Source organism: Amblyraja radiata, chromosome 36 (assembly GCF_010909765.2).
Source record: "Amblyraja radiata isolate CabotCenter1 chromosome 36, sAmbRad1.1.pri, whole genome shotgun sequence".
Lineage (NCBI taxonomy): Eukaryota > Metazoa > Chordata > Chondrichthyes > Rajiformes > Rajidae > Amblyraja > Amblyraja radiata.
This window is the reverse complement of record NC_045991.1, coordinates 3,984,865-3,998,792: the sequence shown is the minus strand read 5'-3', so window position 1 is coordinate 3,998,792 and position 13,928 is coordinate 3,984,865. Positions and strand designations below refer to the sequence as shown.

At 44.8% G+C, this 13,928-nt stretch overlaps 1 protein-coding gene across 1 annotated transcript in view; it reads left to right on the top strand.

The window, feature by feature from the left end:
* The window catches only part of LOC116966211 (2-oxoglutarate and iron-dependent oxygenase domain-containing protein 3-like), a 42,478-nt gene extending 29,125 nt beyond the window's left edge, over positions 1–13,353 (top strand). The window contains 1 exon segment of the mRNA XM_033012359.1: positions 11,885–13,353. Coding sequence (XP_032868250.1) covers positions 11,885–12,009 — 125 coding nt within the window. The 3' untranslated portion in view covers positions 12,010–13,353.
* The last annotated feature ends 575 nt before the right edge of the window (positions 13,354–13,928 follow it).

The following is a 13,928-nucleotide window of genomic DNA, read 5'->3' as shown; positions in this document are numbered from 1 at the left end:
GAATCTAAAGAGTTTTGAAAAATTATCACTAATGCATCCACTATTTCTGGGGCGATTTGGAATTGGTTTCAAACTCAATCTCGTGCAGAGAAAAGGTTTATTCCTTATCTGTATTTCCCTTTCTTTGGAGAAATATATGTTGCTTCTGTTAACTGACCTCTGACCTATGCATTTGATTTAGCATTTAAGTCCTTCAGTTTTATTTCTCTTAATTCGCGAAAACATGCATAATTGCATTGTTTGTCGATTAAAAGTTGATCATGCCTGCAAATGATTTAATTTGCTATTCACCTGGATAATATTCCTGTTCCTTGAGCCATTTTCAGGCTGAGGATATTGCCTTTTAGCAGTGCACCGATGCGTCTGAATAATCTGTAATGCAATCAACAATCATCTCTTGCTGCGTATATTGGGTTTGAGGGAGCTGCCAATTTATGCAGTGCCTGCCACTATCTCATTGAGAACCATTACTTTGGATAAGATATTAAAGGCATGAAACATTTGATAAACGAAGATTGAAGCTCGGTTTTTTAGCTCCCAGCAGTGAATATACTGTATATAACTCAGGTTAATGGAATGAGCTGAAGCAATTTTCAATTGAACTGTTTCAGAATACTGAATGGTTTTTTTCGCTCAGAAAATTAATTTTGTGTTTAAAAAAAGCACTACGTTTTGCAGTTTGAAGATGCATTTAACCATATAACCATATAACAATTACAGCACGGAAAACAGGCCATCTCGGCCCTTCAAGTCCGTGCCGAACATTTATTTTCCCCTAGTCCCATCTACCTGCACTCAGACCATAACCCTCCATTCCTTTCTCGTCCATATACCTATCCAATTCATTTTTAAATGATAAAATCGAACCTGCCTCCACCACATCCACTGGAAGCTCATTCCACACAGCTGCCACTCTCTGAGTAAAGAAGTTCCCCCTCATGTTACCCTTAAACTTCTGTCCCTTAATTCTCAAGTCATGTCCTCTTGTTTGAATCGTCCCTACTCTCAATGGGAAAAGCTTATCCACGTCAACTCTGTCTATCCCTCTCATCATTTTAAAGAACTCTATCAAGTCCCCCCCTTAACCTTCTGCGCTCCAAAGAATAAAGCCCTAACTTGTTCAACCTTTCTCTGTAACTTAGTTGCTGAAACTCAGGCAACATTCTAGTAAATCTCTGTACTCTCTCTATTTTGTTGACATCCTTCCTATAATTAGTCGACCAAAGGTAAGTAGCATACGGTTTGTCACTGCTTCAGAAATATCATATTGTACAGTTTCATCGGTTTGCTGAGCACTTTTTGGTTTTACTGGGTTGGAGGAAGTTACAGCTGGGAGGTTTCTTCCCAGATGTTGTCAGGCAACTGGGCCATCCTATCACCAACTAGAGAGTGGTCCTGACCTCCCATCTACCTCATTGGATTGAATCCACCGATCACTCATCAAACTTTATCCTGCCCCTCCTCTCTTCCAACTTTCCTTCTCTCCCCCCCCCATAAGGTCATAAGGGATAGGAGTAGGAGTGGGCCATTCGGCCCATCAAGTCTACTCTGCAATTCAATCATGGCTAATCTATCTCTCCCTCCTAACCCCATTCTCCTTCCTTTTCCCCACCACAACCATTCTGAAGAAGGGTCCCGGCCCAAACCACCACCCATTCATGTTTTCAGGGATGCTGCCTGACCCTGCTGAGTTACTCCAGCGCTTTGTGTCGTTTTTTTGTAAACCAGCATCTGCAGTTCCACCTGCATCTCTCTTTTTTCACCTTCCTCCCACATACTTCTATCAATCTGAAGAAGGTTCCTGAACCGAAACATCGTCTGTCCATTTCCCTCCACAGATGCTGCCTGACCCCGTGAGTTCTTCCTGCACTTTGTGTTTTGCTCATGATGACAGCATCTGCAGTTTCTTGTGTCTCCCCCATGCTTTTACATATGTCAGAGTTCTGGGCTGCATAAAATAATTGTGACCATGGAAATAGAACAGGCAACGGTTCACTTTGATCATCATTTATAATCAGTGCATACAATTATATTATTTTGCAACGTTTATTGTAAAAGAACATTCAGACATACAAAACAAGAGGAATTATTGATTTACCATTAATATATTTCTATTAATGTAATTAACACAGATATCTTCAAATACAATAGAACCACATTATTCATAACCATAAACATTTATTGTTTTATGACCTGTAATTGTACTTCCTACTTATGTTATGTTGCCTGATCATTTCTTTAGAAATCCATGGAGAAGTGTGAAAGTAAAGGGCCTGTCCCACTTAAGTGTTCTTGGCATGCTAATTACGCGGCCTCGTCGTCGCGTTGAGGCGCGACGGTCCCGCGAAGGTCGCGCACGTCATCATGCGCCCGCACAGCTGTCTGGAGTGCGTGACGTCATTTGAAGATGGACACAAAGCTGGAGTAACTCAGCGGGACCGGCAGCATCTCTGGAGAGAAGGAATGGGTAACGTTTCGTGTCGAGACTCTTCTTCAGTCTGAAAAGAAGGGTCTTGACCCAAAACGTCATCCATTCCTTCTCTCCAGAGATGCTGCTGGTCCCGCTGAGTTACTCCTGCATTTTGTGTCCATCTTCAATTTTCTTGGCCCCGCTCTGGGAGTAGAAGTGGGGGCGGATCCGGACCGCAACGGCCGTGAGCCCCAGGCCGAGCTCGGCGATCGTTTGCCTGCTTCAGCTGCTGTTGGAGGTGAGACGTTGCGTCGCGCCAGGGTCTTGGGCCTGTCCCACTTTGGCCGTCAGTTACGCGACAGGCCAGTGGCTCGCGAAGATTTAGTTCGCTACAAAATCCCGGAGCGCCGCGCGATACCGCGCACACCACCATACCCCTCCGCGCTTCTCAGTGGGACCGGCCCCGCGTGGCCACACGATACCGTGCGCCTCAACACAACAACGAGGTCGCGTAATTTGCGTGCCAAGGACACGTAGGTGGGACAGGGTCTTAAGTGTGCAGGAAAACAACGATGAAGCAGGTTTTCCAAGAACAAGTTAACGGCGACATGGTTGCTGCTTTACAGAGCCAGAGACCTGGGTTCAATCCTGACCAAAGGTGCTGTCTGTACGGGGTTTGTACGTTCTCCCCTTGACCTGACTGGGTTTTCTCTGGGTGCTCCGGTTTCCTCTCACACTCCAAAGATATAGAGGTTTGGAGGCTAATTGGCTTGGTAAAATTGTAAATTGTCCCTAACGTGTGTAGGATAGTTTTAGTGTGCGGGGATCGCTGGTCGGCATGGACCTATTTCCACACTCTATCTCTAAACAAAACTAAATTAAACTAAAGCTGACAACAGATGGAAACTGATAACTGATAAGGGGGATGGCTGATGCTTACAAAGCCATCCCCCTCCCCCACCTTGGACAGTCTGATCATGTCTCATTGTTCCTGCTCCCTAAGTACTCCCCACTCATCAGACGGGTTAAACCAACTGTGAGGACAGTTAAAGTCTGGTCAGAGGAAGCGGACTTCACACTTCAGCAGTGATTTGGAAACACTGACTGGAAGGCGTTTGCAGCCCAGGCCACCCTTGACTCCCACACGGACATTGATTCCTACACATCCTCTGTTATGGACTTTATAAACTCCACCATCAATAGTGTCACCTCCCTCAAACGGGTGACCATATTCCCGAATCAGAAGCCATGGATGAACAGCGAGGTCAGGCTACTGCTGAAAGCACGGGACACCGCTTTCAGGTCAGGCGATGCTCGAGCCTACGGTTCAGCCAGGGCTAACCTGAAGAGGGCCATCAAGAAGGCCAAGCACTGCCATAAGCTCAGGATTGAGGAGCACTTCAACAACAACTCCGACCCCCGACGCATGTGGCAAGGCATCCAGGCCATCACGGACTACAGACCCTCCAACACCACCCCCACATCCAGCGACGCCTCCTTCCTTGAGGAGCTTAACCACTTCTATGGCCGCTTCGACAGGGACAATCTAGAGACAGCCATCAAGGCTGTGCTACCTGCCGGTCACCAACCCCTCACACTCACCCCCTACGACGTATACGTGGCACTGAGTAGGACTAATGCACGTAAAGCTGCTGGCCCTGACGGTATCCCCGGGCGCGTGCTCAGGGCCTACGCTGCGCAGCTGACAGACATCTGGACTGACATCTTCAACCTGTCACTTGCCCAAGCAGTTGTCCCCACGTGCCTTAAAGCCACCTCCATCGTGCCAGTGCCAAAACACTCCACTGCGGCAAGCCTCAACGACTTCCGCCCAGTTGCACTTACCCCCATCATCACCAAGTGCTTCGAGAGGCTGGTCCTGGCACACCTCAAAAGCTGCCTACCTCCCACACTGGACCCCTATCAGTTTGCCTACCGCAAGAACAGGAGTACGGAGGATGCCATCTCAACGGCACTTCACTCCGCCCTCTCCCACCTCGACAACAAAGACACTTACGTAAGAATGCTGTTCATCGATTACAGCTCAGCATTCAACACCATTATACCATCAAAACTGATCACCAAACTCGGTAACCTGGGCATCGACCCCTCCCTCTGCAACTGGATACTGGACTTTCTAACCAACAGACCCCAGTCTGTTAGGTTAGACAAGCACACCTCTTCAACCCTCACCCTGAACACCAGCGTTCCACAGGGCTGTGTGCTGAGCCCCCTCCTCTACTCCCTCTTCACCTATGACTGCACACCTGTACATGGTACTAACACCATCATCAAGTATGCAGATGATACAACGGTGATTGGCCTCATCAGCAACAATGATGAGTCGGCCTACAGGGAGGAGGTCCAGCACTTAGCAGCATGGTGCGCTGACAACAACCTGGCCCTTAACTCCAAGAAGACCAAGGAGCTCATTGTAGACTTCAGGAAGTCCAGGGGCGGCACGCACACCCCCATCCACATTAACGGGACGGAGGTGGAACGTGTTTCTAGCTTCAGGTTCCTGGGAGTCAACATCTCCGATGACCTCTCTTGGACCCACAATACCTCAACTCTGATCAAGAAGGCTCACCAGCGTCTCTTCTTCCTGAGGAGACTGAAGAAGGTCTATCTGTCTCCTCAGATCCTGGTGAACTTCTACCGCTGCACCATCGAGAGCATCCTTACCAACTGTATCACAGTATGGTATGGCAACTGCTCTGTCTCCGACCAGAAAGCATTGCAGAGGGTGGTGAAAATTGCCCAACGCATCACAGGTTCCTCGCTCCCCTCCATTGAGTCTGTCCAAAGCAAGCGTTGTCTGCGGAGGGCGCTCAGCATCGCCAAGGACTGCTCTCACCCCAACCACGGACTGTTTACCCTCCTACCATACGGGAGGCGCTACAGGTCTCTCCGTTGCCGAACCAGCAGGTCCAGGAACAGCTTCTTCCCTGCGGCTGTCACTCTACTCAACAATGTACCTCGGTGACTGCCAATCACCCCCCCCCCCCCCAGACACTTATTATTATTTATTCAAATCATTTGCTATGTCGCTCTTCCAGAAAGATGCTAAATGCATTTCGTTGTCTCTGTACTGTACACTGACAATGACAATTAAAATTGAATTTGAACCTGAATCTGAAGTAGACACACAATACGATCAATACTGTTGATGGGTGTTATACTTGAATTACTACAAAATGATTGATTCGAAAGAAAGATTTTCAGTTCAGTTTAGAGATACTGCATAAGCCCTTTGGCCCACTGAGTCCATGCCGACCAGCAATCACCTGTTCACACTAGTTCTAGATCATCACACTTTCTCTACACACTTATGGAAATTTACACAGACCGATTAACCTACAAACCTGCACGTCTTTGGAATGTGGGAGGAAATAGGGAGCAGCTGGAAGAAACGCACGCGGCCACAGGAAGAACGTGCAAACTCCATGCAGGCAGCACCCAAGGTTAGGTTTGAACCCGGGTCCCTGGTGTTGTGAAGCAGCAGCACTACCCACTGCGCTACTCTGCTGCCTTGTTGAAACTGTGTTTAAAAAATGTCGCGGGTGACCTTATTTTTGTGTAAGTCTTTGGGGTGTAATTATCATTTGCTAGGGTTGTTTATTTCATCATAAAATGCACTTCACCTGTAAAATAATTACATGTGATTTGTGTACTTTAGAGAGATATTTGTGTACTCAGCCCTATTCCTTTAACTTCTCCCCCTTTTGTTATTGGCAAGAATTGTATTTCATTTTCTCTCACAACTGAATTAAGCATTTATTTTGGGATTGCAGTAAATATTTGATAATCTTTCATCGTTTGAGTTCTGGTGTGATGTGAGGCAAGTGCGCCAAATGAAGATGACCTGACCCGAGTTGTAATTAGTTACTCTAATTCCTTTCCAAAATGCTGTCATGTGTCAACAAAGAGGCCGATACTAGACAGTGAAACAGTGGCTCTTAGGACTTCTGTTCATGTTGACCTCAGGGTGCTAGTATATAGGCATAGAACCAGTAATCATTCCCTTGAGAACTGGTGCCCTTGGCAGAAACTGGCCCTTCAGCCCACCATATCCATGCTGTTCGTCAAGGTCCCACCTACACTAATCCCACATTCCAGCACTTACTCCACACCTTCTATGCCTTGGTAGTTTAGTGTGTGTTTAAGTTCTGCTTAAAAGTTGGAAGAGTCTCTGCCTCCAGCACTCCCTCAGGCAATGCGTTCTATATTCCAACCATACTCTTTTGAGTGAAAAATATACTTCCTCGGGCCCCTTATAAACTAATTCTCCTTATCTTAAACCAACACCCTCTGGTTTTATGCACTGGTGCTAAGGGGAAAGGTTTCCTACAATCTATCCTCTCTTTGCTCTTCCTAATTTTGTGCACCTCCATTCAGCTCCCCCTCAGGCATCACTGCTCCAAGGAAAGCAAAGCCAGCCTGTGTAGCCTGTCCTCCCAACAGAAACATTACCCTCCAAGCAACATCCCGGTGAACCCAGACACAAAATGCTGGAGATGCTGCCTGTCCCGCTGAATTATTCCAGCATTTTGTGTCTATCTTTGGTGTAAATCAGCTTCTATAGTTCCTACACATCCCAGCGAACCCCCTCTGCACCCTCTCCAGTGGGGTCACGCCTTCCGATAGAGCGATGATCAGAATCACACGCTGTGGTCCAAAGAATGTTTTGTGAAAGGAAAGTTTACCACTCTGGCCTACTTTAATTTTCACATGTGCATCTATTCCGTGCTGCCCTTCCAATGTGACCAGACAGGTGCTAACTTAACATCTGAGTTTAGTTTAGTTTAGAAATACAGCGTGGAAACAGGCCCTTCGGCCCACTGAGTCTACGCCGGCCAGTGATCACACCGTGCACTAGTTCTAACTTAACTAGTGCCAACTTAACGTCTGAGGTACTAAGATGATTTAGACTGATCAGCATTTCAGATTTCAAACACAATTAAGTTGTAAAGTTTAGTTGTTAAGTTTTAAAGGAAGATTATTTGAGCAACCCACATTGGCTGCAGAATATTTTTTAAATGTTGAATCAATTTAAAATATTAGCCAAATATAGATAATTTTATGAGATAACACTTTGAAGAGTAAATGGTTTGAATATGAACATTTATAGCATAGACACCATCTATTTATATCCACAATGTTTACAAGTCAATAACTAATTTATTTTCAACATCAGTATTGCACTTCACCAAATTCCCGAATTCATGCAGTTTTAGCAATTCAGCATCTTCTTACAGACTAAAATAATATACAAACATTGGCATTAAGTACCAATAGAGTAAGCATCTTGGAGGAGATTCAGCTTTTGGCTACTGTGAATATTTCACCATCCTGTGTATCAACTTTTACAAATATTGATGGACATTTTTCCAGTATTGTAGACAGTATATCATTCTGAAATTGTAACACTGATATGATGTGTATGGTGAGCACATGGTGATTCCAGAATCACAGCTCTTTTAGAGATTTATTGGTATTAAAATGCAGTTTTGTTGCCAGTTTTGTCTAGGTAGTGAAATAATAATTGGTTTCTGCAGTGACTGCATCTTCTTTGTTAGTGTAATCTTCTGTCATCATTGCTCAGATGCTTTAGGATAAACAGCATCCATAAACTTTTACTTCAGATAATCACTTCTATTGTGGAATTGTGTATCATGGAAATATGCATGCTTTATTACTAAGCTGTTGCTGCCCCAATGAAATGACAGTGTGAAAGTGGTACCTGCCTACATTAGATGTCTGCATTATCAACTTAAACCTATAATTTCTTGTTGAGATGTGGATGCCACACCAAACCAAAATCGACATTATTCACTAGGAACTAAACTTATTAACATGAATGCGTCGTAGAACAATACAGCCCAGGAAGAGGCCCTGTGGCCCACAATGTCTGTGCTGAACATGATGCCAAGGCCAACTTTTATCAATCTGCACATACTCCATAATTTGCATATCCAAATGTCTATACAAAAGCCTCTGAAATACCTTAACTCTCACTTCAAACCTATGGCCTGTGACATTTCCACCTGTGTCTGGGCTGCGTATCTGCAAAAAGATCTCTCTCAGTAGAAGATTAATCTGTTGCTATATTTTTGTGGGTTTTCACATATAAGTACTATCTCCCTGTAATCAAATTTGCCATTACCAAATCAAACCAAACTACTGATGGAAACTATAATGATTTCCCGCATGTGCAGGAGATAATCTTGTGCTTGACAATTAGAGGGAGATAAGTGCATCGTGCATTTGTTTCTTGCTGTATAACATTTTAATATCACTGCAAAAGCAGCTGTTGTGTTGTGTCCAGTTACATTAATGAGTAATGTTTTGCGTGTCTTAAATGCTGTGCATCGGTAGTTTTATGGTGACGGGGATGATTAAAGTCTAGTTAACGGGAACTTAAGCATATTTCATAAGAATGCTTCCTGCACACTTACTGTTTTAGCGACCATTGACCTTTGGAGGCGCGACTCACCTGTTGCAGCGGCCCCTACAGCCTGTCTGTCTTTTTTTTTTTTGTCTAGTTAAATGTAGTTGTTTGTGTTTTTTTAATAGTGTTTTTAAATGTGTATATGTTTTCTCTGTCGGGTCAAACGAACCTGCCTCCACCACCTTCACTGGAAGCTCATTCCACACAGCTACCACTCTCTGAGTAAAGAAGTTCCCCCTCATGTTACCCCTAAACTTCAGTCCCTTAATTCTCAAGTCATGTCCCCTTGTTTGAATCTTCCCTACTCTCAGTGGGAAAAGCTTTTCCACGTCAACTCTGTCTATCCCTCTCATCATTTTAAAAACCTCTATCAAGTCCCCCCTTAACCTTCTGCGCTCCAAAGAATAAAGCCCTAACTTGTTCAACCTTTCTCTGTAACTTAGTTGCTGAAACCCAGGCAACATTCTAGTAAATCTCCTCTGTACTCTCTCTATTTTGTTGACATCCTTCCTATAATTAGGCGACCAAAATTGTACACCATACTCCAGAATTGGCCTCACCAATGCCTTGTACAATTTTAACATTACATCCCAACTTCTATACTCAATGCTCTGATTTATAAAGGCCAGCACACCAAAAGCTTTCTTTACCACCCTATCTACATGAGATTCCACTTTCATGGAACTGTGCACAGTTATTCCCAGATCCCTCTGTTCACCTACATTCTTCAATTCCCTACCATTTACCATGTACGTCCTATTTTGATTTGTCCTGCCAAGATGTAGCACCTCACACTTATCAGCATTAAACTCCATCTGCCATCTTTCAGCCCACTCTTCCAACTGGCATAAATCTCTCTGTAGACTTTGAAACTCTTCTTCATTACCCGCAACCCCACCTATCTTAGTATCATCTGCATACTTACTAATCCAATTTACCACACCATCGTCCAGATCATTGATGTACATGACAAACAACAGTGGACCCAACACAGATCCCTGTGGCACCCCACTCGTCACTGGCCTCCAACCTGACAAACAACCATCCACCATTACTCTCTGGCATCTCCCATTCAGCCACTGTTGAATCCATCTTGCTACTCCACCATTAATACCCAACCATTGAACCTTCTTAACCAACCTTCCATGAGGAACCTTGTCACCGTTGTCGTGGGGCCTAGCACCGTGGAGTGGCCTCCAGCCTGAACGACCTGGAGGCTCCAGTCACGGAGCCTGCGGAGCTGCGGACTTACTGGCCGGCATTGGAGCGCGGTGGTGACTCGCTGCTGCGCCCCGACCATGTAGCTCGGAGGCTCCAGCTGCAGCCGTAGGTCTGGTGGACTGGGACATCGGGAGCTCACGGGTCCGCGTGGGGACCGCTTTCCGGAGCTCCCGCAACGCGACTTCTCCAGCCCGTGTCGCGGGGTTGGAACGACCCGGAGCAGGGCCGTACATCGCCCGGCGCGGTTTAATGGCCGTGGGACGTACATCGCCCCGCGCGGCCTAAAAATGGCCGTGGGACTTATCATCGCCCACCTGGGGCTTCAACATCGGGAGAGAAATGGAGAACAGGGGAGAGAAAAGACTTTGCCTTCCATCACAGTGGGTTCACTATGATGGATGTTTCTGTAAATTGAATTGTGTGTATGTCTGTAGGAAATTATCTTTGTTTGTATGGCTGTGGAAACGGAATTTCGTTTGAGCCTCACTGAGGTTCAAATGACATGTAATAAATATTGTATATTGTATTGTATTGTATGCATTTAATGATTTTTGCTGACATCAGTGCTTTTTCGTGATGCTATGTGCCGGTGCAATGTATCAGCATTGTTTCTTAAAAACTTTGTTTGACTGAAAGACCCATGGAAACAGGCCCTTCAACCCATCGAGTCCATGCCAACCATTGATCACTCATTCACACCTGTGCTGTGTTATCCCACTTTGGCATCAACTGCACAGGCAATTTACCGAGAGGGCCAATTAACCTATAAACCTGTACGTCTTTGGAACGAAGCCGGAGCACCTGGAGGAAACCCACACGGTCACAGGGAGAATGAGCAAACTCCACACAGGCAGTGCCTGAGATCAGGATCGAACCCTGTGAGGCAGCAGCTCCACCAGTTGCACCACATTGTTTTCCGGCTACATCTCGCGTATTAATTTATTAATCATGCATAAAGCCACCATTTTGTACACAAAAAAAGCAATGGCTGTCATTATCCATGGTTTCCATAATTGTGCTCTGCAAAAAAAAAGATATTTTAAAATATTTTCTCAATAATACACAGCTATATTTAGCAGCAATAAAACCATCCAGAATGGTTGTAATTGTAAACACGAGTCTTACAGAACATTATTATATAGGGGACGATCAGCCATGATCACAATGAATGGCGGTGCTGGCTCGAAGGGCTGAATGACTTCCTCCTGCACCTATTTCCTATGTTTCTATACAGGGGTGGCATGGTGGCACAGCAGGGTGGCAGGGTAGACTCAGGCTCGATCTGGATCATGGGTGATGTCTGTACGGAGTTTGTACATTCTCCCTGTGACCACGTGGGCTTTCTCCGGGTGCTCCTATTTCATCCCACATTACCATACAACCATATAACAATTACAGCACGGAAACAGGCCAACTCGGCCCTTTTAGTCCGTGCCGAACACTTATTCTCCCCTCGTCCCATCTACCTGCACTCAGACCATAACTCTCCATTTCCTTCCCATCCATATACCTATCCAATTTATTTTTAAATGATAAAATCGAACCTGCCTCCACCACTTCCATTGGAAGCTCATTCCACACAGCTACCACTCTCTGAGTAAAGAAGTTCCCCCTCCAAAGACGTACAGGTTTGTAGGTTAATTGGCTTTGGTAAAATGATAAATTGTCCCTTGGATAGTGTTTGTGGGCGGGGATCGCTGGTCGGCGCGGACTCATTGGGCCGAAGGGTCTGTTTCCATGCTGTATCTCTAAACTAAAGTAAATATGACAAAGTTTAATGTTGCTCATCTTTCATATCCCAGGTCGAGTTTCGTTCTTCACATCTGGCTCCGAAAATCTTCGCCACGTGGAAAAGGTATCACGGGGCACCCGGTACGCCATCACGTGTGATCCTATCCATGCCATTCAAGACCCTTCGTTACCATGAACTGGTTGACTGCCTGAAGAGTTAAGGACACACATCTTATTCCTGGAAAGTATTTCATGAAAACACAGCCATTAATCACTTACACATTTTAACTAGTAGAAACAAAGAACTGCAGATGCCGTTTTATACCAAGGATCGATATATCGCTGGAGTAACTCAGCGAGTCAGGCTGCATCTCTGGGGGGGAAAAGGATTATGTCACGTTTTGGGTCAGGACTTTTCTTTGAACTGATCCAAAACACCACAACCTTTTTTTCCAGAGATGCAGCCTGACCCGCTGAGTTAAAGATGGGTCCAGACCCAAAATGTCACCTATTCCATTTGCTCCAGAAATGCTGCCTGACCCGCGGAGTTACTCCAGCCCTTTATGTCATTACATTTTAACTAAGATAGATTTCCCCCAAGATGTATGTGTTTGTAGGTCAATTGGCTTCTGTAAATTGCCCCCAATATGTAGAGAGTAGATGCACAAAGTGTGACAACTTAGAACTTGTGTGAATAGGTGATCGATGGCCAGCATAGACTTGGTGGGCTGAAGGGCCTGATTCCATGCTGTCTCTCTACTAAACTAATAATATAATGATTGTACGTAAATAAAAGAAGAGGGGGTAATACAGTATTAATAATCAATTGGGTTCTGCGTCTCATATCAGTATTTCAAGAACAGTAATTTTAAAGGTGTATGTTTTTGTTAAAGTACTGAATATACTGTTAAAGTTAAGAGTTAATGACCATAAGGACCGATTGGTGGATATTAGATCTTTTTGTTTAGTTGATAAAATATTGAACAATTATTTGATTTGGTATTTGAAATTATTAAAAGGCTGGACAAATATTGAATTGATGAAATACTGACTGATGAAATACTCAGGTTATTAATTGATCGACCAAATAGTTATTAACGGAGTCATTTTTTAGCACTACGGGAGATTCTAATAGAGGATTGATGGCACAAGTAACAAAACAGCTGCCTAAAAGCAAAAAAACCTGCAGATGCTGTCAATCTGAAATAAAAATGATTATCCAGAGGAACTTGACATGGATCGAATACTGATGATTGTTAGAATCTCAGTTTCGACATAATTTTTCACTATTTTTTTCACTTTTCATTGAAGTCTACAAGTATTAGATATAAAACCTTTTGCTTTCACACAATAAGAAATATATAACATTGTTCATACATTTCTTCGTTTCAAAATGATTTCTGGTCAGCACCATTCAATTAAGGAGCCTTTAAGACATTTTCAGCTCCAGAAACAATTGTCATATCAACCTCTGGTCGTGATTGTACCCAAATAGATTTGATAAGAAAATCTAGGTAAATAAATGATGTTTGTTGTGGGTGTGCTGTGTCTAGCTTTCAATTTTTCACCTTTAAACATGTTTTCTCAATTGCCTGAATAAACTACAGCATTTGTTGAGAAATATTTCACTCCTGCCTTCTCAGACGCTGATCAATACAATACAATACAATACAATTCAATTTATTGTCATTTGGACCCCTTGAGGTCCAAACGAAATGCCGTTTCTGCAGCCATACATTACAAACAAATAGACCCAAGACACAACATATTTTACATAAACATCCATCACATTGCTGTGATGGAAGGCCAAAAAAACTTTTCTCTCCACTGCACTCTCCCCCCCCCCATGTCAGAGTCAAAGTCAAAGCCCCCGGCTGACGATGGCGATTGTCCCGCGGCCATTAAAGCCACGCCGGGTGATGCAAGGCCACGCACGGGTCTTGATGTTAGAGCCCCCGGCGCGCGCTCGCAGTCCCGCGGCCATTCCAAGCCGCGCGGGGCGATGCTGTAAGGCCCCGCTCCAGGAGCTCTTCAACCCCGCAACTCGGGCGGGAGAAGTCGCCGCTGCGGAAGCCCCGAAAAGCGGTCTCCCTCCAGGGACCCGCGGGCTCCCGG